The 21,439-nt window shown below is 39.2% G+C and overlaps 1 protein-coding gene across 5 annotated transcripts in view; it reads right to left on the reverse strand.

The window, feature by feature from the left end:
• The window catches only part of LOC103095134 (mucin-16-like), a 53,633-nt gene extending 32,454 nt beyond the window's left edge, over positions 1–21,179 (reverse strand). For all 5 annotated transcript variants that reach the window (XM_056820646.1, XM_056820645.1, XM_056820644.1 and 2 more), the window contains exons 1-7: positions 20,377–21,179; positions 20,190–20,257; positions 18,912–19,081; positions 18,141–18,179; positions 2,101–2,208; positions 317–444; positions 130–197 (exon numbers count right to left, since the gene is read on the reverse strand). In XM_056820646.1, the coding sequence (XP_056676624.1) occupies positions 130–197; positions 317–444; positions 2,101–2,208; positions 18,141–18,179; positions 18,912–19,081; positions 20,190–20,257; positions 20,377–20,451 (656 nt within the window). In that variant the 5' untranslated portion in view covers positions 20,452–21,179. The remainder of the gene's footprint in view (positions 1–129; positions 198–316; positions 445–2,100; positions 2,209–18,140; positions 18,180–18,911; positions 19,082–20,189; positions 20,258–20,376) is intronic.
• Positions 21,180–21,439: the final 260 nt, after the last annotated feature.

Raw genomic sequence — 21,439 nt, forward strand, 5'->3', positions numbered from 1 at the left:
ATCCATTACATCGTGGGAAAGAAGGAATTGCTATTGGGAAGGAGAAGCAGCAGCAGCCTGGACAAAATCTAAGTCAAATGGGAAAGCGTGGTCTTTGCTATTTGAGTGGACATCTTGCAGGATTCTCACCTCAGCAAGTTCACACTGCATGCAGAATAGTGAGAGCCAAGGTTGCTCATTCCAAATAAGAACTTCAGCTGAAAACAAAAGGGGAGAAGGGAACTTCTGAGAACCTGACTAGACCAAGCCTGGATAATCAGGGCTAAGGAAGGCAGCATGGGGGAGAGAAGGTAGGGGAAGGGGAATGGAGTCTCACCAGAACTTGCAGGACATTCTCAGCAGCCTTAAATGTGTTGGAGCCCCTTTCACCCATGTCTGGTGTATAAAACATGTTGGTGATGGTAAAGTTGAGGGTGAATGTCTTGGAGTAGGAGCTCCCTGCTGCTGTACAGAAGGAAAGATATCACATTGTCTGAGCCTTACAAATGTTATTCAAATGAGAGGAAATGCTTTGTAAACCTTCAAGTTCTATCTAAATGTCAGTTATGATGACCATTATCATCATCATGACTCCAGGGGGCACTCTTCTAGTCCTTCCTCAGTTGGAAACTCAGCAGAATGAACCCACTGATGAAAACCTGAACACATCTCTAGCCATACACACCATTTCTGGAAGTATTAAAATTGTGCCTTTGTAGTCAGAATACCTGGGTTGAAATCATGGTCCTGCCACGTCCTATGTTTTTGCCTTAGTTTTCTCACAAGTAAAATTAGGAGGTTGAATCCAGTTTCAAAGTTAAGAACTGATTACATGACAAAAATTGCTGGGAATAATGCAAATTAGTCTGGCAGAAATTAGGGATGGCCCAATGTCTTGTATGACATGACAAAGTAAACTCCAAATGGGTACATGAGTTAGATACAAAAGGTGATATAAAACAAATGAGAGTGATGAGGAAAATTGTATCTTTCATGGTAATGGACAAGGGGACAGTTTATGATCACATGAGGGAAAGATAGGAGAGCAAGATAAAAATGGACACTGTTGTTAACTTATGACAAAATAGTTTTTCCCCAAAAACAAAACCAATGTAGGCAAAATGAGGAGGGATTCGGGTAATTGGAGGGAAAAATCTTTGCTTCAAATTCTTTTGATGAGAGACTCATTTCCAATATCCAATGAATCAGATTTATGAGAGTAACGGTAAAGGACATAGCCAAAGTTGGTGGAGAAGATAGAGATTCCTCATCTAATCTCTACCAAATTCCTCTCCAAAACCCAACATAATGCCTTCAAAATGAATTCTGGAGAAGTATAACACAGAGAAAAGACAAAGAAGTCATTTTCTAGCAGAAACCCACTTTGAAGATCAGCAGGACAGATGATGTGTACAGGGGTCGAGGTGGAAGTAGACAACAATGCACCAGGGCATGTCCCATTAAGCTAGCAGCCTTCTCCATCATTAAGTGTTCATTTTCTGCCCAGTGTAATCCTAAATACTGAGGATACGGATAAAATTTTAAAAAACATTCACTGCCCTTGGAGAGGTCACAGAAGGCACCCGCTGAAGTGGAAAGAGCCTTAGCCATTTAATGTGAAGCACTGGGGCTGAACTCTCTTTTTGCCCTTGAAGTACAGCATAACAGATTAGAAAAGACAATGACTCTGGAATCAGAGGTCCTGGGTTCAAATATAACTTCTGATGCTTTCTACATTTGTGGCCTGGGACATCTTATTTAACTTCTCTGGTCAGGTACCCCATTCAGGGTTTTAGGTTCTGGGCATAGAAAAGCCTGTCCTTCAGTAGCTGACTTTTAGCATAGTAAATTATATGTATACACACAAACTAACGCAAGAAATGGACAAAATCCTCCATGAGCTCTTCATCCAAAGGCTGGTATCATGGCATACATCTGGGCAGACAGTAATGGAATAGAGGAAGTTGCCAGGTCTTACAACCTAATCACAAACTCCCCCATCAGTGAGTGTCCTGTACTCAGAATATGAAGATGAGTCCATATCATATCTCCAAGCTGTAAAACAAGGGCCCAGAGCAAGGATGAATACCAGTATAATAGAAAGAAAAAATAATTTCTTACCAATGGCACCTACTGTGGATTCATAGAGGCTGCTAGTCACTGATGTCATGTCTCCTGGTGCTCCATGGTCTGGGATATGGGTGACAGGTCCTACAGCAATCTCACTCTCTAGAGGAATAAATGAGAACATATATCTCATCTCAGCCTCAGCAGTAGGGGTAGAAAAAACAATATTGTTGTCCCCTTATATTCTGAAGGAAACTCCAAAATATGTACCTTCTTTACTTCATCCTTCATCTAAAGAGAATCTCTCTAGTATTCCCATTCTCTCATTTTTTTTCGAACTCCAAATCTAATGACAGCTTTTTTACTTCCCCATCTGGAAAAAACCTTTCTTTTATCCACCTGTCCCTAAGAGGTATAATCTCCTGTCTCTCTTCCCTTTTATGACTGAAATCCATGAGGAAGCTCTATATAAAAAGTGCTTCCACTTCCCTTCTTCCTATTCTATTCTTAACTACAGTCCAGTTTTCAACCTCATCACTCAAGTGAAATTGCTCTCTCCAATGTTGTTAACAATCTCTTAATTGCAAAAATCTGTTAATGGCCCTTTCTTCATCCTCATTCTTCGTAATCTCTCTGCAGCTTTTGATACCATTATTTTATTCTCTTTCACTTTTATAACAAAAAACTCTCCTGGTTCTCTAACTTGTATGACCACTGTCTTTGGTCTCATTTGCTGGATTCTTATCTAGGTCATAAATGCTTAATGTAGGTGCCCAACAAGGCTTTGAGCTGGGCCCCTCTCTTCTTTTTCTATAAGATTTCCCTCAGCATTCTCAACCTCACAAGATTTAACCATCATCTCTATATCGATGATTCTCAAATCTGGTCATCCATCCCTTAACCTCTGCCGTGTCCTCCAGTCTTACAACTGCCAATGAACAACTGCGTGTTGGAAATTTTGAACTGGGTGTCTTGTAGATATCTGAGCCTCAACATGTCCAAAAATTAATTCATTGCCTTCCCCTCAAAACCTTCAACTCTTTCTAAGTTCCCTTTGGCTAACCAGGGTATCACTGTCCTCCCAAGTCACCCAGGCTCACAAGTCACGTCATCATTCTTTAAAAAAAAAAAAGCCTCATTTCATTCTCTAGTAGAAACTCTAAGACAGAAAGGCAAAGGTTAGGGAACCAGGTCATTCTTGACTGCTCACCCATCATATACAATGTGTTCACAAGATCTATAAATTTTGCTTTCATCACATCTCTCCCATATTCTCTGTCTCTCATATAACCCTGTAACTACTCTGGTATAGGCCTTCCTCACCTCATATCTTAACTATTGCAGTAGTTTTCTATTTGGTCTCCCTGTCCTAAGTCCCATCCAACCCCAGTCCATCTTCCATTCAACTGCAAAATTGCTTTTCCTAAAACCTAGGTCTGACCATGTCATTGTCCTAGTCAATAAAATTCAGTAACTACTTATTGCTTTAAGGATAAAATTCAAAACCCCATTTAGCAATCAAAGCCTTCCATGATCTTCTCCTCCTTTTTTCCTATTCTTCTTATACATTATTCCTTCTCCCCCTCAGACATTTGCCTTCTTGCTCTTCCTTGCACTCACTTTGCTATCTCAATTCAACTTTGGCTATACCAAATAGAAAATATTCGTACTAGGTTGCACCCAGTTACATTATATTGATACTGCAACTTCAAGTGGGAGTGGGATTTGGGGAAGGCTCAAGAATGTCTTTTCAAGACATTAGCTCTCTATGGGGAGCAGCCACTCTCAAGTAAAGCTCTGCTCTATAAACACAACTGCTGCAATTTTTATAAATACATCCAAATGTCTTGTTGTAATATTTGATCTTTGGAAGAAAAATCTGGAATACTTTCCTCATTTCCCTAACTTTCTTAAAGTTCCTGATAAGAGCTCCTCTGCTTCTTAGGTGATCCTTCTAAATTCTAATGCCAGCTTCTCTTGATTAGTTCGGATTTATTTTGTTTTTAGATTGTGTGTAAATTGTTGTTCCTGGCATATTGTCTCCCCAATTAGACTATAAGCTTCTTAAGATTAATGGTGTAAACCTTAAAATTTCTTGGACTTATAAATGTTGGAAATTTCACCATTGGGAAATTTCATACTTGGAAAATTTCTTAGTGATAGTCTATTGGAATGTGAACCCCATTGGCATGGGAGGTTCCTCCTCCTCCCTTCTTAAGATTACTTTAGGACAGAAACCTTTTGCTGAACAATGGAAAGGGCTTTGACCTATGCTTAAGCATAGAACAGGAATTTCTTTGAGTCATGATTGATTTTAGAATTGATACAATGGAGATACTTGGAATCAATCTCCACCCTACTCAGTCCTAACAGGATTTAGGAAGGGCTGCAGCAAAAGATCAAGATTTAATTATTTGAAAATATGACCTCCAACAGACATGTGCAAAGCCACAGACCTCTGGGCAGTCCTGGGTTAAGCTAGAGCCACCATTGGCACAGGGAAATTGATGGACAGTGATTGGTAGATGTGAGAACTGAGGGGAGGGAACTTGGATGGTTTCCGTAAAGATAGAGGGGTCTGAGGACTGGAGGGTGGTTGGAGAGTTTTGGCTCTGAGTGGTTGGAGAGGTGCTCTGAGAAGCTTGCTCTGAAGGAAGCTGCAGGTGGAGGCCCCGGAGACTGTTTCTCCATTTTGGTCATGTGAGTAATAGGGACTGATCTCCTTTCTTTGCCCCAGCTATCTAAGGGCTTGGGCCTTTGGGCCCAGCCTAAACAGAAGGGGTATTTAAGCCCTCTTCCCTTCTCTACCCTTTCTCTCTCTCTCTCTCTCTCTCTCTCTCTCTCTCTCTCTCTCTCTCTCTCTCTCTCTCTCTCTCTCTCTCTCTCTCATACTTTTCTTCCTCCTGTTTGTAATTAAAAACTCCATAAAAGGCTGATGGCTGACTTGAGTTTTCATTTAGGAATTACATAGCTGAATTCCTTGGAGACCTTAAATTAATATATATCAGTCTTTTAAAGTGATTTCCTTGTCACAACGGTGCCTTCCTTCCTATACCCTGTGCTCTGCGGAGTGTGTGGAATCAGAGCAGACACAATGAATGGTTATCAACTCACTGACTGACTGATATTGCCTAAGGAAATGTTCCCTATCTTGCTATAATTCTACAGGCTCCATATATGTTAGACTCAATACTAATCACCACAGAAGGGTCCTTGTAGCTCAGGGACCAGCGGAGTGTGCTACTATAGAGAGATGAAGGATCCTGAAAGGCATTCACTCACCCAACAGACCCAACATGGTCTTAAGTGTACCAAAAAAAGAAGTTCTAATAGGGAAATGGGAGGAAAAGTGATTTCCCTTGAGATGTTAAGTTCTCCTCCGTGGACACATCTGACCTCCATTCTGATTCAAACATTCTTCCTTAGTAACAGGATAGAGCTAACAGGTACATGAGCAAAAAGTGAAGTTGTCCCCACCCTAGCACTGATGCCTTCTGTAGCTGTGGGAGCTGGGCTCAGAGAAACTGATGTCCAACTTTCCTTTGTGCTAGCTGAAGTCAGAATGTGTAGCAGTCCGCCCCCTGGCTATGGGCAAGGGGAAAACAGTATGTGCAGATTGCTCAGTCTTGGGCATGCTCAGTAGTGCTAATGGCTAGGAAGGCCTCTGACCCTTGACCCCAGCTTCTCCCAGGTTAGGCGGGAAAACAGGTTTCTTTGTTGTCACCTGGTTAAGAGAAACCACACCTATGCCTTGCATTAACGAATCATCCCTATGTACTGTGTATATTTGCATATCAAAAACTATATCTAGCCCAGCAAGCTCCGCCTTCGCTCTCTCTGCTCTCTGCTCTCCTCTTTCAGGCTACCTGATGGCTGTCCTTGCAGGAGCTTGGCCTCTGGCCAAGCTCCATCTTTAATCTTTCTCTATTCACCTCTCTGACCTGCGTGGTATGGATCTCAGGACTGGAAAAGCCTACAGAATTGGTCCTTTGATCAGAGCTTAGCTGTGGCTCATTGATAATTAATAAAGACTCATCCTGACCACCTCATATCTCTATTAGGACTCCGTCACTTCCCTCGTGGTATCAAAACTTCTATCCTGTCTCTATCTTCCCACCTTGTGGCTTCTCTCACCTCTGAGAGAACCAACAAATGGCGCCCAGCGTGTCAGGACCTGCCCCCTGGCACTTTCTTGTGGCATTCAAACCTTTTATTTCACACAGCTAATGGGAGAACGCGTTCCAGGACATGAGGCTAAAGAGCGTAGGCAGGTGCCGGAGGTCCAGGAAGGTTGCCGATCCTCTGGCCAAGGACGGTAAGTCCTCCTCTGCTTGAGGTGGGTCTCCCCTCTGAACCCTGCTCGACTCTTAATGTCGTAGCTTGATGGGGGAGAAATGGAAGTCTCAAGAGCTTAACTGCCGGAGACTGAATCAGGATGAGGGAAGCACATGGTCGGTCAGAGCGGGATTCTTAAACTATCTCTGTGGGGGGAAGTGCAGTTTCCCTCCCCCACCTGGGCCTGCTAGTACAATACTATGCGGAGGCCTCCTCTCTCGGACCTGGATCTCCGGAGGTTAAGAAACACCTGAGGAGTGGTCTGAGGGGGAGGGGAAGGAAAAAGAAAATTTGACCCAGGGAAACCCTCACTAGGGGCGATTGAAAACTTGAAAAATCTCAGTCTGAAACAAACAGTTGCTAGAGCATAGTGAATTTCAAACGAAGCAACTGGGAAAAGACAAAGCAGGAGTTAAAATTTCATCAGGAAAGCAAAGTCAAATTTACCGGCTCCTGAGACAAAAAGCTGAAAGAGCCAGGCTGCTATTCATAGGCAAAACAGTCAGTTTAGCAAAAGCAGGAAAGGCTAGTGAAGAAGCAAGGCAGAAACTGCTGCAGAATGCTAAGGAGTTCTTTCTTAAGCATTTCTTATTTCAAAAGTTTTGCAGGGAGCAAGCTAATCTTTACAAGAAAATCCCTGTACCTTTTCAGAAGAGGTCGGACTCAGATGCATTTGAAAGGCCTATCAGGAAGTGGTTGCTTTAACTCAAAGCAGGGCATTTAAAAGATCAGAATTACTTGGAAAAAACGGATAAAAAACAAAAAATTTTTCTAATAAAACCTTAGGTCTCAGCAAAATTAAGGAATCAAGGCAATAATCCTGAATTAGGTTAAATTCGGAACAGCCTAAGTTGTAAAAAGATATTGCCATTCTGTAACCAAAGGCAGAAGATTTTTTTTTAAAAAAGCAAGCCTCCAAACTCATTTAGCATTTGAAAAAGGTCCTAGGAACTCTTTTGTTTGAGGTCTGGCCAGGTAAAGGCAGGCTTTACCTGGGTGCTTGCAAATGATAAAAAGCACAGTGAAGTAAGATCTGGGAATTTGAATTGTTTTAATTTGGGTTGGATATAGGCAAAATTATAAAGGAATGTCTGCTTATATTTTTTGATAAAGGAAGTTAAAAAAGGAGAATTAAATATCTTTCTCTGACTTTTGTTATATGCCACAGAATATCAGGACTAGAAATGTTTTATCTGTAGAGAAATTTTGGTATAAATCACGAGGTAATTAAAGTGCAAACAGAAAACTTTTAAGGTTTGGGTTTAAATCTGAAGCAGCTTGAATTTTTTTCTCTCTACCAGCCACATGGCTTGAGCCACGTGGAAGATAGCATCAGAGCAACTGAGGTTGCAAGTTTTATCACTAAGGCTGTAATTGGCTAGAAGAAAAAATTTAATACTAAGATATAATAAGCATGAATTGGAATATGATTTAAAGGAATTTATAAAGCTTTCTAATTTTAACTATGGAGGAATTATTAACACTTTTCTAAACAGGACATAAAGCAACAGGATGAATCTTGAGCAGAGCTTATTCAAACAGCCTTTATGCAGTTCAGAAACTTTTTTACTGGACATATTACTATACCTGTATCCAGAAAGCAAATGATTTATAACTAGAATAACTTTTACTATGGAAAATTAAGACACATGCTCAGCAGAGTAAAAGCATGGTTAGAAGGATTCAATCTGTTTACCAGTGGTTAATTATTAAGGTTATCAGGAACTCTGTTACTCAGTACAGTAATTTATGAAGGATTTGAAAGAGGCACTGCTATCATGTATTGAAATTGCAGATATTGAAGCTGATCATGATATTGAAAAGAGACCTATGATAATAATGCAAATTCAAAGGTTACTGGCATAATTTGATTTATTTCTGCAGTGAAGATTTGCAGAATTAGCAGATGAAAGTAATGATTTTATTCACAGTATTAAGATCTTTTCAGTATGAAGCTAAGGGCAGTAGTTCAGAAATAACAACTTCTGTGCAATTGTTTGATAATTCTATGCATATTTGTACAGCATAAGACAATGCTATAATTTCAATAACTGCACACAGTGAAATTTTTCAAAAAGCAAAAATTGTGTGCAGGCAGACAAAGACTTAAGATCCCAGCACACATGGGTCAATTCATAAGTGATTTATAGAATGATATTTTTATGATTATGGGTTTGAAAAAGCAAATATTTAAGCATCTATACATGCTGCTTTGCAAGATCTATGGTACATCTATATCCTGAACAAGCAGGTGATATCGCTTATCAATGCAAACTGCTGTGGATTAATTTCACCCCTGAGGGATATCCATGCATATTTTGGAGCAAAAGGTGCATTTCAGTTTGCTCCTGGAACAAAGGTTGAACTGTGAAAAATGATGGGAGATACTTACTCTCCTGGTTTATGGGTTCAAGCTCAAATGAAGAAGTGAGCAAAGTGATTGCAGATTTTATAAATATCTGTGCACTACTGTCTATTCCAAACAGCTTGGAATAGCAGGGCTTTTAACAGCAATGCAAAGGCTAAATTGCATAGCTCATGGCTTACATGCAAGCTATGGTAAAAAGAGCTCAAAGGAATTCATGAGCCCCAAGGTTCAAAAACTGAAAGTATATATGTTCTGTCACTTTCTAACTTTCTAAGACCCAATGAGGCTTTCATTTGGGGTCGAGGTTTTCTGTTTACTTTCTCAGATACATGGAGTCCATGGAAGATGATTAAGAGCATCTGATGGCAAGAAAATCTGCCCGGAAGAAGGACAGAAGGCAGAGGTGTCTGGCACAGGACACCAGAAAAGCGGCACATGGACTGTAAAGACTGCCCTATAGGCAGGTTTAACACACTATGCACACACACATGTAATTGTATGAGAAACAATGTACATGCAGAAGAGTATCATTGAGTCACTAACAGATATTCTGTTCTAGGAATATATGGGTATTTGGTAAAAGATCTAACTTTATTACATGCCTGACAATTTTGAATGGTACTGGTACAATGTGTAACTTGAAATCATATTATTGGAATTGTTCCATGTTAGCCAAATTTGATCAAATATCAAAAGGGTATAATTGGGAATATTATGACAGTATAAGGAATGCTGTCCACTTGCAGCACAAATGGGTATTACTATCCAAAATGTAATGATGATTATGATCTTAAAGGGTACATTATATTTGCAAACAACATGTCTCTATTAGAATCAGACTTATCTAGAAGTCAATTTTGCCTAGCTGTGACTGTTCCACTTTCTTAAGGAAAGAGGTGGATATGGTATCACTAATCATCTATCTTTTCTACACTCCAAAAGGAAGATAAGTTAAAGCTTTGTAGTAATCAATATTGAATGTAATGATAAAGATCACATTGTGTGAGATACCTGAATTGGGTTAAATATATCAAGATATTGAGACTGTAAGGGACCCAAGGGGATGATAATGTTGGGTCGAGGTCTCGTTTGTATGTTCACAGATAATGAAAACATCTGGTCACCCACGTCATGCTTCATGCCAGCTGATACAGACCAGGAAGAGAAGCAGACGGAAGGTGATGGCATCAGCTACCTGCATGCCAGCCACAATCCAGGCACGCTGGAGGGACACTTCTCTGGTGACTAATATCACTCTAGAACAATGACATTACACTATTAGAGACATTGGCTATTAGGCCACTGATGGACACTTGTCATGCTGACATCCATTGAGATGGGGTACCCAGAGCAACATCAAGTATGCTAATTCAGAAGGACTAAATCACACTTGTGTCTGTACAAGACACCAGATACATCCCACATGCCAAAGACTTTGCGATGGGATTGAGATGAAATAGCTACAAATTGTCTAGATACTAAAGTATACCTTGTATTTTGTATATGATACTGTCAAAGGGAATTTTGTATGCATTATGAATTGTATGCATTATAAAGCTACCACTTGTATTGTAAGAAATGCTGTTATCAACAAGGGTATAGACCTTGGTATGACTCTCCAAAGAGTAGGAGATAGAAAACGTTCATTCATAGGATAGATCTGATATTTCTGACATCAAAAATGAGGTGCTAAGCAGAAAATGCTGCACAGACAGGTTTAATGGACAGGTGACGCTAATGTTACTCTCAAGAAAGGATGAGAGATCAGGGAAAAGACACTAGGAAATCTTTAATCAGGAACCTGAGTTATTGTAAGAGATCATTGACATCCAGGCAAAGATTATGTTCCTGACAATACCAGGATGGACATTAAGGGCTGACTACCAGAGATGTAGTTAAGTGTTAATACCATTGTTAACCATTACTCCTGATACCCTGTCTTGATGGGTAATATCTTGATAGGAAAAATGTCTTGCTCTCCTCCAACAATCCCAGAATTCAGATGGCCGCTGGATTCGGGATCTATTGGCTTCCCTTTCATGTACTGGAAGACGTTCTGGTATATGGAAGTAAGACCTCATGAAAAACTGAGGGCTCTAGGTTTGACAATTTCTGTGGACGCGCAGTCATTGTCTCTCCTAGGTGGAAAAAATTATTATTGCACAAAAACATGGAGCAAGGGCAAAGTATAATCTAAGTTTTACTGTTTTGGAGTATGGATTAAAAACATGACACAATAGGCACAGATAAGCTTGTAGAAGAAGCACATTGAATATTATTCACTGACAATTAGGAATGAAAAAGCTATGTCAAATGCTGTAGGTGCAAGAAACTGTAGAAATTGTTTCTACATGGGAAACAACTTAAGCTTCTATTTACCCAAACATTGGTTTGGTGGAAAGAATTTTGCAAATATTGGTAATGGTATAGGCTTGGTTATCATATTGATGGGTTTATTTATACAAGCAGAGATTTAAAATAAGGAAGACATAAGGAATATGCAGTCAGAACTTGAAATATTACTTCATTATCACCATCATGGTTATTTAAGCTACCATTGAGAATGTAAAATGGATGGGAATATTGGTATTTGTTAAAAATTGCACTGTGATTGATGTATTAATGTTTTTGCAAAGCCTGTAATGGTGCAAAATTATGTTCATATACAAGGCGAATTTTGATCTATTTAGATCAGGAATTAGAAATCATTGGGAATGTAAGTTCTGATATTTTACATTGGCTCAGTTTCAAAGATACCACATAGACAGTGAGCCAAGAGAATCTTTTATTAATTTTGGGATCAGGTTCCCAGGATCAATTGTCTGAGATCATTTGACATGTGATAACATGATCCTCCAGAATTGTTAAGAGAGGATGCTTTTCTTTGAAGGGATCTCTCCCAACACACAAACAAAAAGAAAAGGGAGAGGAATCTCATAGAGATCAGTATGTTCATTTGAGAGAACACTTTTGATTCATTTTCAATTATTCAACTTTGATTTTTCTGTAGCACAATTAAGGCCAGAATTTTTAAGTACAAGGAAAGTACTGTTAATGCTCTGATCCAGAATTATGAAGGTGCAAAGATTTCTAGAATTACAGTCACCTAACAGTCGGTGAACATGAGAACATGACAGCAATTGTTAATTTTCAGATGACCATACTGGAAAGTGATGTCTGATTGCATGTAAGGGGAATCATAATGAATCTTTCATTATGGACCAGATAGCCTCAGCCACGATTATATACTTTCCATGTGAAATGGATGTTTGAGGTTGGGAAATGCAGAGACATGGCGTACTGACACCCTCAGTCGCTGGATGTCCTGGCATCGAGCTACCAACCAGTTTCTTAATGTGGCAGGCATCTGGCAGTGAGCACGGAAAGATCCCCAAGATGCAGTATCAGGATGAGAAAGGAAGGACTTATCCTTCATCTCCAGGGATAGTATTTTGCTAACTGTTGAAAAGGCTGACAACTTCTGATAGTCCAGACTGTGAATGGTGGCATGTTTGGTTATTGCACCTGTCATGTGAACCATGGAGTTCTACCTCATTAGACCAGGATCAGTAGCATGGAAATTATTTTCTTAACATTTTTATATCTACTAAGACTGTTGCATTGATCTTGAAATGCAGACAGACAGATAGAAAGATCAGTTTGGGAATTTTTAAGATTGATCACTGAATCAATTTATGCTGATGTTCATTCTTGATTGGGATATCTAAGTCATACAATCAGGATGGGTTTTTCATCTCTGTATCAGAATATGATTATGCACCAGAGTGTTTGTATTTGTTAATGCTGTAATGTTGCTACATTTTGATATTACACTATTCATTTGTGTGTAAAACAAAAAGGGGGAGATGTAGCAGTCCGCCCCCTGGCTATGGGCAAGGGGAAAACAGTATGTGCAGATTGCTCAGTCTTGGGCATGCTCAGTAGTGCTCATGGCTAGGAAGGCCTCTGACCCTTGACCCCAGCTTCTCCCAGGTTAGGCGGGAAAACAGGTTTCTTTGTTCTCACCTGGTTAAGAGAAACCACACCTATGCCTTGTCATTAACCAATGAGAATCATCCCTATGTACTGTGTATATTTGCATATCAAAAACTATATCTAGCCCAGCAAGCTCCGCCTTCGCTCTCTCTGCTCTCTGCTCTCCTTCTCTTTCAGGCTACCTGATGGCTGTCCTTGCAGGAGCTTGGCCTCTGGCCAAGCTCCATCTTTAATCTTTCTCTATTCACCTCTCTGGCCTGCGTGGTATGGATCTCAGGACTGGAAAAGCCTACGGAATTGGTCCTTTGATCAGAGCTTAGCTGTGGCTCATTGATAATTAATAAAGACTCATCCTGACCACCTCATATCTCTATTAGGACTCTGTCACTTCCCTCGTGGTATCAAAACTTCTATCCTGTCTCTATCTTCCCACCTTGTGGCTTCTCTCACCTCTGAGAGAACCAACAGAATGATAGTGAGACTTGATGTTTTCCTGAATTCCTCTCAGACAACAGTCAGACTGGCTAACCTGGAGTTCTCCAATGAGGACGTAGCCCCAGGTGAGCCTGTGCTTGTGGAGGCTGCACAAAAGGTAAAGGCAGAAATGAGGCTTGGCCACATCGAGTTCCTTTTACCAAGGAGTCTTTCACCAATAGCAGTGGCTTGTTTCTGAGAGTCTGGCAGTCCAGGAAGGTGAACATGATTCAATATCCATATCCATGCTATAGAGGCAGTGATGTTTGACAGCAGAATGATCCTGGTCACCACAGGACTGATCCTCACTATTGGAGCAATGCTGGCTGCCAGGGTAGCTGTGTTCTGATTTTCAGACTCCTGGCCATCTGTCCCTGGTGCTCAAATAGTGACTTCAGAAAACAATTTGGAAACAATGGTACCTGAGCTGGTCTGTACTCCCATTGAGTTCTCAAATCACTTAAATTATGCCTCCATTTTCTCCATTATAAAATGAGGATAATAATAGCACCTCCCTCCAGAGCCTGGTACCTAGTAGATGCTTAAATTTACCCTTTCTTCTCCTCTCCTCCTAACTCTTGTGAATCTTAAAGACTACTCATACTGTACCTTAGAAGATTTTATTGAAACTGTTGCCTTATTGTAACAATGGAGATATTTGGTCTAACAAGAATCAGGAATATATTGGGAACTTTTAAAATTACTCCACCCTACTCAGACAGTGCCTTAGAGGAAGATAAAGCTGTAAACTCCTGATTGAACAATGAAAGTCCCTAACTCATTCCTTACAGAGAAGCTAAAACTTAAGCTAAGTTTACTTTTAGAAATAATACAAAAAGGTGTTAAATACCTGTAACGGTTAAATTTGTACCTAAAAAGATCAAGTAACCTACAAAAGGCAAGCTAAACAAAGAGGTGTGAAGGACTCAGAACATTTAATCTAACCAGAGAAGGTGAAAACCAAAGAAGGTGAAAACTAAGAATGGGCAATCCTGGGAAAAAGTGTCTACTGTGATTAAAAATTTAGGGGAGGTGACATAAGAGAAAATTTCTTTAAAAGGAAGGGATAAAAAAACAATTTAATTCAGTTTCGAGAGTAATTTCAGTTTGGAGTGGAAGAACCCAGCTTGGAGGTGGTCTTGTTGTGAGTGATAAAGACTGACTCGCTCTCCCTTAGGCTCAGGCCTAGGCCTTTGTCTACTACTTGGATCAGCCTGAGCTAGGACAGTATTAAATAATTCTCTCTCTCTCCCTCTCTCCCCTTAATTCCTTCTTTCTTCATTAATTAAAATCTTCATGAATCCCAGCTGACTTGAGTATTTTCATATTTGAGAATTTCCCATGGCGACCACTTATTTTGGATTTTAAGTCAAAACACTAAAAATTATCCTTACACCCTTCTTACTCCCCCTTGTACCACCATTGCGCTACTCAAATCCCAAAATTCAGTAACCAGAAAAGGGGACACAGGATAGATACAACAACAAGTCATAAGTTGAAAGGTAAGCATCAAATCCCAAAATTCAGTAACCAGAAAAGGGGACACAGGATAGATACCACAACAAGTCATAAGTTGAAAGGTAAGCATATTTTTCATATAATGATGATAAAATGTAACACTTTCAGATTTGTGAAGTACCTTACAAATTTTATCTCTTGTAAAAAATCCATCAACAAACACTTATTATCACCTATGCTAAGCCAGTCATGGTTCTTGGTATTGAAAACTTGGAGACAATAATAAAACATACCCTGCCATCAAGAAGCTTACAATCTACCAGGTGACTTTATGCATTGAGTCCTCATTGACTTAGAAATCTGTCCTAGGTAACCTCCAGGAAGTGATGCAGATGGAGAGGAGCATCAACAGGAAAACATTGTAAACAGAGACTGATACACTGTGGTACAATTGAACGTAATGGACTTCTCCATTAGTGGCAATACAATGTCCCTGAACAATCTGCAGGGTTCTAGGAGAAAAACACTATCCACAAGCAGAGGACAAATTGTGGGAGTAAAAACATGGAGGAAAAGCAACTGCTTGACCACAGGGGTTGAGGGGACATGTCTGAGGAGAGACTCTAAATGAACACTCTAATGCAATTACCAACAACATGGAAATGGGTTCAAATCAAGAACACATGTGATACCCAGTGGAATCGCCCATCAGATATGGGAGAGGTGGGGAGGGTGGAGAAAAGAAAATGATCTTTGTCTCCAATGAATAATGTTTGGAAATGATCAAATAAAATATAGTTTAAAAAAAAAAGGAAATTTGTCCTAGGAAAGGAAAAGAACACAGACTTCACCTGTTTACATTATAAAATCCTCTCTATAGATTTTTTACGTCAAATCCCTTACCTTCAGCCTAAATATGGATACTAAATATTAGTTCTTAAGCAGAAGACTGGAAAGTGCTAGGCAATTGGGATTAAATGATTTTCCCAGTGTCACACAGCTTGCAAATGTCTGAGCTCAGATTTCACTCCAAGATCATCGATTCTCCAGGTCTGGATCTCTTCCACTGAACCAGCCAGCTGCCCCAGTCTCTTTAGCTTTTAAGCTCTCCACTAATGCTATCTCCCTCGAGACAGAGAACTGATGAATTCTGAGTACAGACTAGAGCAGATATTTTAATTTTCTTTATTTTGGTTGTTTTTTCTCCCCAAAACATGGTTAATGTTGAAATGTTTTGCATGACTTCATATGGATAATGGCTATTATATCTTTTGACTTCTCAATGGGGGTGGGAGGTAAAGGTTTTTTTGTTTAATGTTTGCCTAGTTTAATTCCTTCAATTTATTTCTTACCTTTATTTTTAAAGCTGTAATTTCTAATATGATATTAAACAATAGTGATAAAGGGCGTCCTTCCTTCACCCCTAATTTTATTGTAGAAGGCTTCTAAGTTATCCCCATTGCAGTTGACATTTGGCTAATGTTTTAAGATACAACTTGGCATTTTAAGGAATTATCCATTCATTCTTATTGTTTCTCTTTTTTATTTAACAAGAATATGTGTTGAATCTTTTCAAGGTTTCTTTTTCATCATCTAATGAGATAATCATATATTTTGTATTGATTTCATTATTGATCTAGTCAATTATGCTGATGGTTTTCCTTATATTAAACCAGGCTTGCATTCCTAGTATTAATCCCACCTGGTCATGGTGAATGATCTTAGTGATATGTTACTGGAGTCTCTTTGTTAGTATTTTATTTAAGATTTTTATATCAATATTCATTAAGGAAATGGATCTATAATTTTCTTTGATTTTCTCTTCCTGGATTAGGTATCAGGCACTAAATTTGTGTCATAAGAAGCATTTGGTAACACTCCTTCTTGGACAATTTTGCCAAAAACTTTATATACCATTGGGACTAATTGCCCTTCAAAGTTCTGAAAGAATTCCCTTGTGAACCCATATGACCTTGAATGGTTCTCTTGGGGAATTCTTTGACAACATGGTCAATTTATTTTTTCTGAAATGGGATCACATAAATATACTATTTCCTCCTTTGTTAATCTGGGAAAATTATATTTTTGTAAATATTTAGCCATTTCCACTAGATTATTACTTTTATTCTTATATAATTGGATAAATGATCTGCTAAAGATGCTTTAATTTCATCTTCATTGAGGATAGAAGTCATCCTTTATACTTTTGATACTGGTCATCTGATTTTCTTCTTACTTTTTCAATCAAATTAATCAAGGCTCTATGCTATATGGAACAGGTGGATTTTTTTTTCATGAAACCAACTTTTTGTTCATTAGTTTAGCAGCAATCTCACTTTCAATTTTATCTCTTTTGACTTTTAGTTAGGATTTCCTATTTTGACTTTAGTTAGAGATTTCTGATTAGTTCTTTTTCTAGTTTTTTTTAGTTCAATGCATAAATTTAGATCTGCCTTTTCTCTATCTTATTAATGTAAAGCATTTACATTTAACACTGCAGTCTCAAACCCCTTCTCCAGGGTCATTGGATGTTATTCTTCCTCCTACAGTATATAATTCTGCTAATATGGCCCTCTCCCTTTCCCTGGTATGGGAAACTTCCTCTCCCATAGCTATGTCTTTGCACTAGCTGTCTTCTCAACCAGAAATGCCATCCTTCCTCACCTCCAACTCAGAGGACCTAACCCCCACCCCCAACCCCCTCTTTTGTCAACATTCAGCACTAGCACCTCCTTTCATGATTCCCTATACTCTTCCTCCCTAACTACCTTGTTAATTCTAATTTCTTCTTAGTTTTTATTCAACATGTATTCATCTCTGTAGTTATTGACACCATTGATAAAATACCAGGACATTGTGAGGAGAAATCATTTCATTCTTTGTCATATATGACACCTGGGACTGGGTCTCTCCTGCCCTCTCCATTTCCTACTTCATGTCCTTGGATGAGAAATTAGGTGAAAAAAACAGAAGAGAAGTTAGGCATTAGGCATTTCCTAACTGTACTGCCAGAGGTAAATGATGACTGAGTAAGAGACATGATTGGAAAGAGTGTAGTTATTGAAGGAGCAGAGAATAAAAACATTATTAATGAAAACCAGTGGCCAACATTCATGAATGAAGGATATGGGTGAGAAGCCCAAGACACTGGAATGCTGGGAGATACCTTCTATATACCAGGCTACAAAGACAAGAAGGAGATAGACAGCCTGATTTCTAAATTCCATGGGCTGATTTTTTTTCCACTGAAGAATTTAGATATGTTTTAATTGCAATTAAAAACATAGGCCAATGAGGAAATAATGTCTCAACATCGGCCATATTTAATAAGATATCAAATTCGGAAATCCTAAAACTATTTTTTTATTCCTGTGCCCTACACTGCTCCCATCGAAAAGGGTGAAAAATATCTTTCCTGATATTGTCCCCAAAAAAACAGAAAATAAAGAAATTGAAAACTCACTCTTTGTGGATATGATGCCTGGTTGCTTATGATGATACCCTGTGGCGGCAAGGGGAAAAAAGAAGAACAAAGAAATTCAGAGGGAACAAGAGTTGGAGAGAAGGTAAGGGCAGGGAAGAAAAAGACAAGAAAAAATAGGTGAAAGGAGGGAAGAGGAAAGGAGAAGAAGATAGAAAAAAAAGAGTATAGGTCAGAAAAGTTATAAAGATAAGAGTTTGGGAAAAATAGAGAATAGAGAAAACAAAAAAAGAAAGAGAAAATAGAGGGAGAGAACAAAGAAGAAATATAGAAAGTGATAGGTGAGGAGACAAACAGTGTAGGACAGGGAGAGAGAGAAAAAGATAGACACACAGAGAGAGAGAGAGAGACAGAGAGAGAGACAGAGAGACAGAGACAGAGAGAGAACACATAAATCTTTGAGTACGGTATCTCTCTGTGGGAAAAAGGTTAATGGTGGAATGGAGAGGAGATGTTTGGGGGACCATAGGGATGGGGAAATGGTGCTTCAACTTTCAAGAAGAAGGGATTTATGGCATACTTCTTGGTTGAAGGAGCATAAGAACAAACCAGCCTCTTCTGATCTTTAAAAGTGAGCTCCCTAGGTCTTCCTAGTTTGGCACCACTTTGTGGGCCAGTGCCCAGGAGTGACATAGTGAAACCAAGTAAACAAAGGAGGCTCAAAAGGAGAGAATTTGCGGCAGATTAGCTTGTTTTCTGGAACAGGCACCACCCAGAGAAAGAGAAGTACATTTCCCAAATCAAGATATTTACCATCCACAAAGAGGCTGTCCCTCTCTATAAGCACATGTTTTAGCCTTCTTCTTTGAATCTGTTCAGTTAGCTCCCAGTAAACCTTCTCTTTGTTCAGGACAGGGTTGGAGGAATCTTCCTGAAAAGTACACAGGACATCCACTCCTGTTGCTGTCCCATTCTTCAGAGACCTGGAAATTGATGTTTCAGACAAGAGGTGTCAAAAATACAAGAGGTGTCAAACATAGCCCTTCCTGAGGGTCATAGGAACCAGATTAAAGTGTCAGTCCTGATTAAAGTGTAATTCCAATCTGATTTTAATGTGTTAGTTTACTAATTTAAAAGGTAATATATAAATATGTATGGTTTTCAGAGTAAAAATGCAGGCCTTAGGGACCCTGATGTATAATTTAATGGCCTCCTTTTGAGGTTGACACCATTGGTTTCGTTTCTGAAATTTAGTTATTCAGAGGACACTCTTGAGAGAAGTCAACAACTTTGAACAAAGGTTTACAGAGGATTGTAATTTTAGAGTTGAAAAGGACATTAGAAGCCATAAAATTCAGCCCCTTCCTTTTATAGAGGAATGCATTGAGGCTAAGGCAGGTTATGTGATTTGCACAAGGTCACAAAGTGGTATGTGTCTAAGAGAGAATTTGAACTGTGTTCTTCCTGAATCCATGCTTAGCACTTTATTCACCAAACTGGAGTTGGCAGTGCTCTGTATATTTACTTATATTTATGTTTACAAGTATGTATGGGGTCTGATTATCTTCAGTAGTTTCCTTAGAGTAGTAGAAAGAACTTGGACTTAAAGTCAAAGGGCCTGTGTTCAAATTTGGAATTGGACAATTATCTTTGACATTATAAAAGTTATTGAACTATCCTTGGTTCTTCATTTTTCATCTGTAAATGAAGGGAATGGTCTAGATGACCTCTACTGCCCCTTCCAACTTTTAAAATATAATCCTCCGATTCTAGAGAAAATCGATGCTGATATGTGTTTGAATCAATCAATTTCTACCCACTCACTTGGTGCCTGCCATGTTATTCCTTCTCACATGGAGTTTTAAATTTGGAAGACTTATGTGGAAAGAAGTTTTTCTTCACCACATAAAGGATAGAAGGATGCCTGGAATGTTTCTAATGGCTTGCTGGTTGGGGAATTTTATCCATTACATCGTGGGAAAGAAGGAATTGCTATTGGGAAGGAGAAGCAGCAGCAGCCTGGACAAAATCTAAGTCAAATGGGAAAGCGTGGTCTTTGCTATTTGAGTGGACATCTTGCAGGATTCTCACCTCAGCAAGTTCACACTGCATGCAGAATAGTGAGAGCCAAGGTTGCTCATTCCAAATAAGAACTTCAGCTGAAAACAAAAGGGGAGAAGGGAACTTCTGAGAACCTGACTAGACCAAGCCTGGATAATCAGGGCTAAGGAAGGCAGCATGGGGGAGAGAAGGTAGGGGAAGGGGAATGGAGTCTCACCAGAACTTGCAGGACATTCTCAGCAGCCTTAAATGTGTTGGAGCCCCTTTCACCCATGTCTGGTGTATAAAACATGTTGGTGATGGTAAAGTTGAGGGTGAATGTCTTGGAGTAGGAGCTCCCTGCTGCTGTACAGAAGGAAAGATATCACATTGTCTGAGCCTTACAAATGTTATTCAAATGAGAGGAAATGCTTTGTAAACCTTCAAGTTCTATCTAAATGTCAGTTATGATGACCATTATCATCATCATGACTCCAGGGGGCACTGTTCTAGTCCTTCCTCAGTTGGAAACTCAGCAGAATGAACCCACTAATGAAAACCTGAACACATCTCTAGCCATACACACCATTTCTGGAAGTATTAAAATTGTGCCTTTGTAGTCAGAATACCTGGGTTGAAATCATGGCCCTGCCACGTCCTATGTTTTTGCCTTAGTTTTCTCACAAGTAAAATTAGGAGGTTGAATCCAGTTTCAAAGTTAAGAACTGATTACTTGACAAAAATTGCTGGGAATAATGCAAATTAGTCTGGCAGAAATTAGGGATGGCCCAATGTCTTGTATGACATGACAAAGTAAACTCCAAATGGGTACATGAGTTAGATACAAAAGGTGATATAAAACAAATGAGAGTGATGAGGAAAATTGTATCTTTCATGGTAATGGACAAGGGGACAGTTTATGATCACATGAGGGAAAGATAGGAGAGCAAGATAAAAATGGACACTGTTGTTAACTTATGACAAAATAGTTTTTCCCCAAAAACAAAACCAATGTAGGCAAAATGAGAAGGGATTCGGGTAATTGGAGGGAAAAATCTCTGCTTCAAATTCTTTTGATGAGAGACTCATTTCTAATATCCAATGAATCAGATTTATGAGTGTAACGGTAAAGGACATAGCCAAAGTTGGTGAGGAAGATAGAGATTCCTCATCTAATCTCTACCAAATTCCCCTCCAAAACCCAACATAATGCCTTCAAAATGAATTCTGGAGAAGTATAACACAGAGAAATGACAAAGAAGTCATTTTCTAGCAGAAACCCACTTTGAAGATCAGCAGGA

The sequence above is a fragment of the Monodelphis domestica genome, chromosome 3 (assembly GCF_027887165.1).
Source record: "Monodelphis domestica isolate mMonDom1 chromosome 3, mMonDom1.pri, whole genome shotgun sequence".
In the NCBI taxonomy this organism is placed as follows: Eukaryota; Metazoa; Chordata; class Mammalia; order Didelphimorphia; family Didelphidae; genus Monodelphis; species Monodelphis domestica.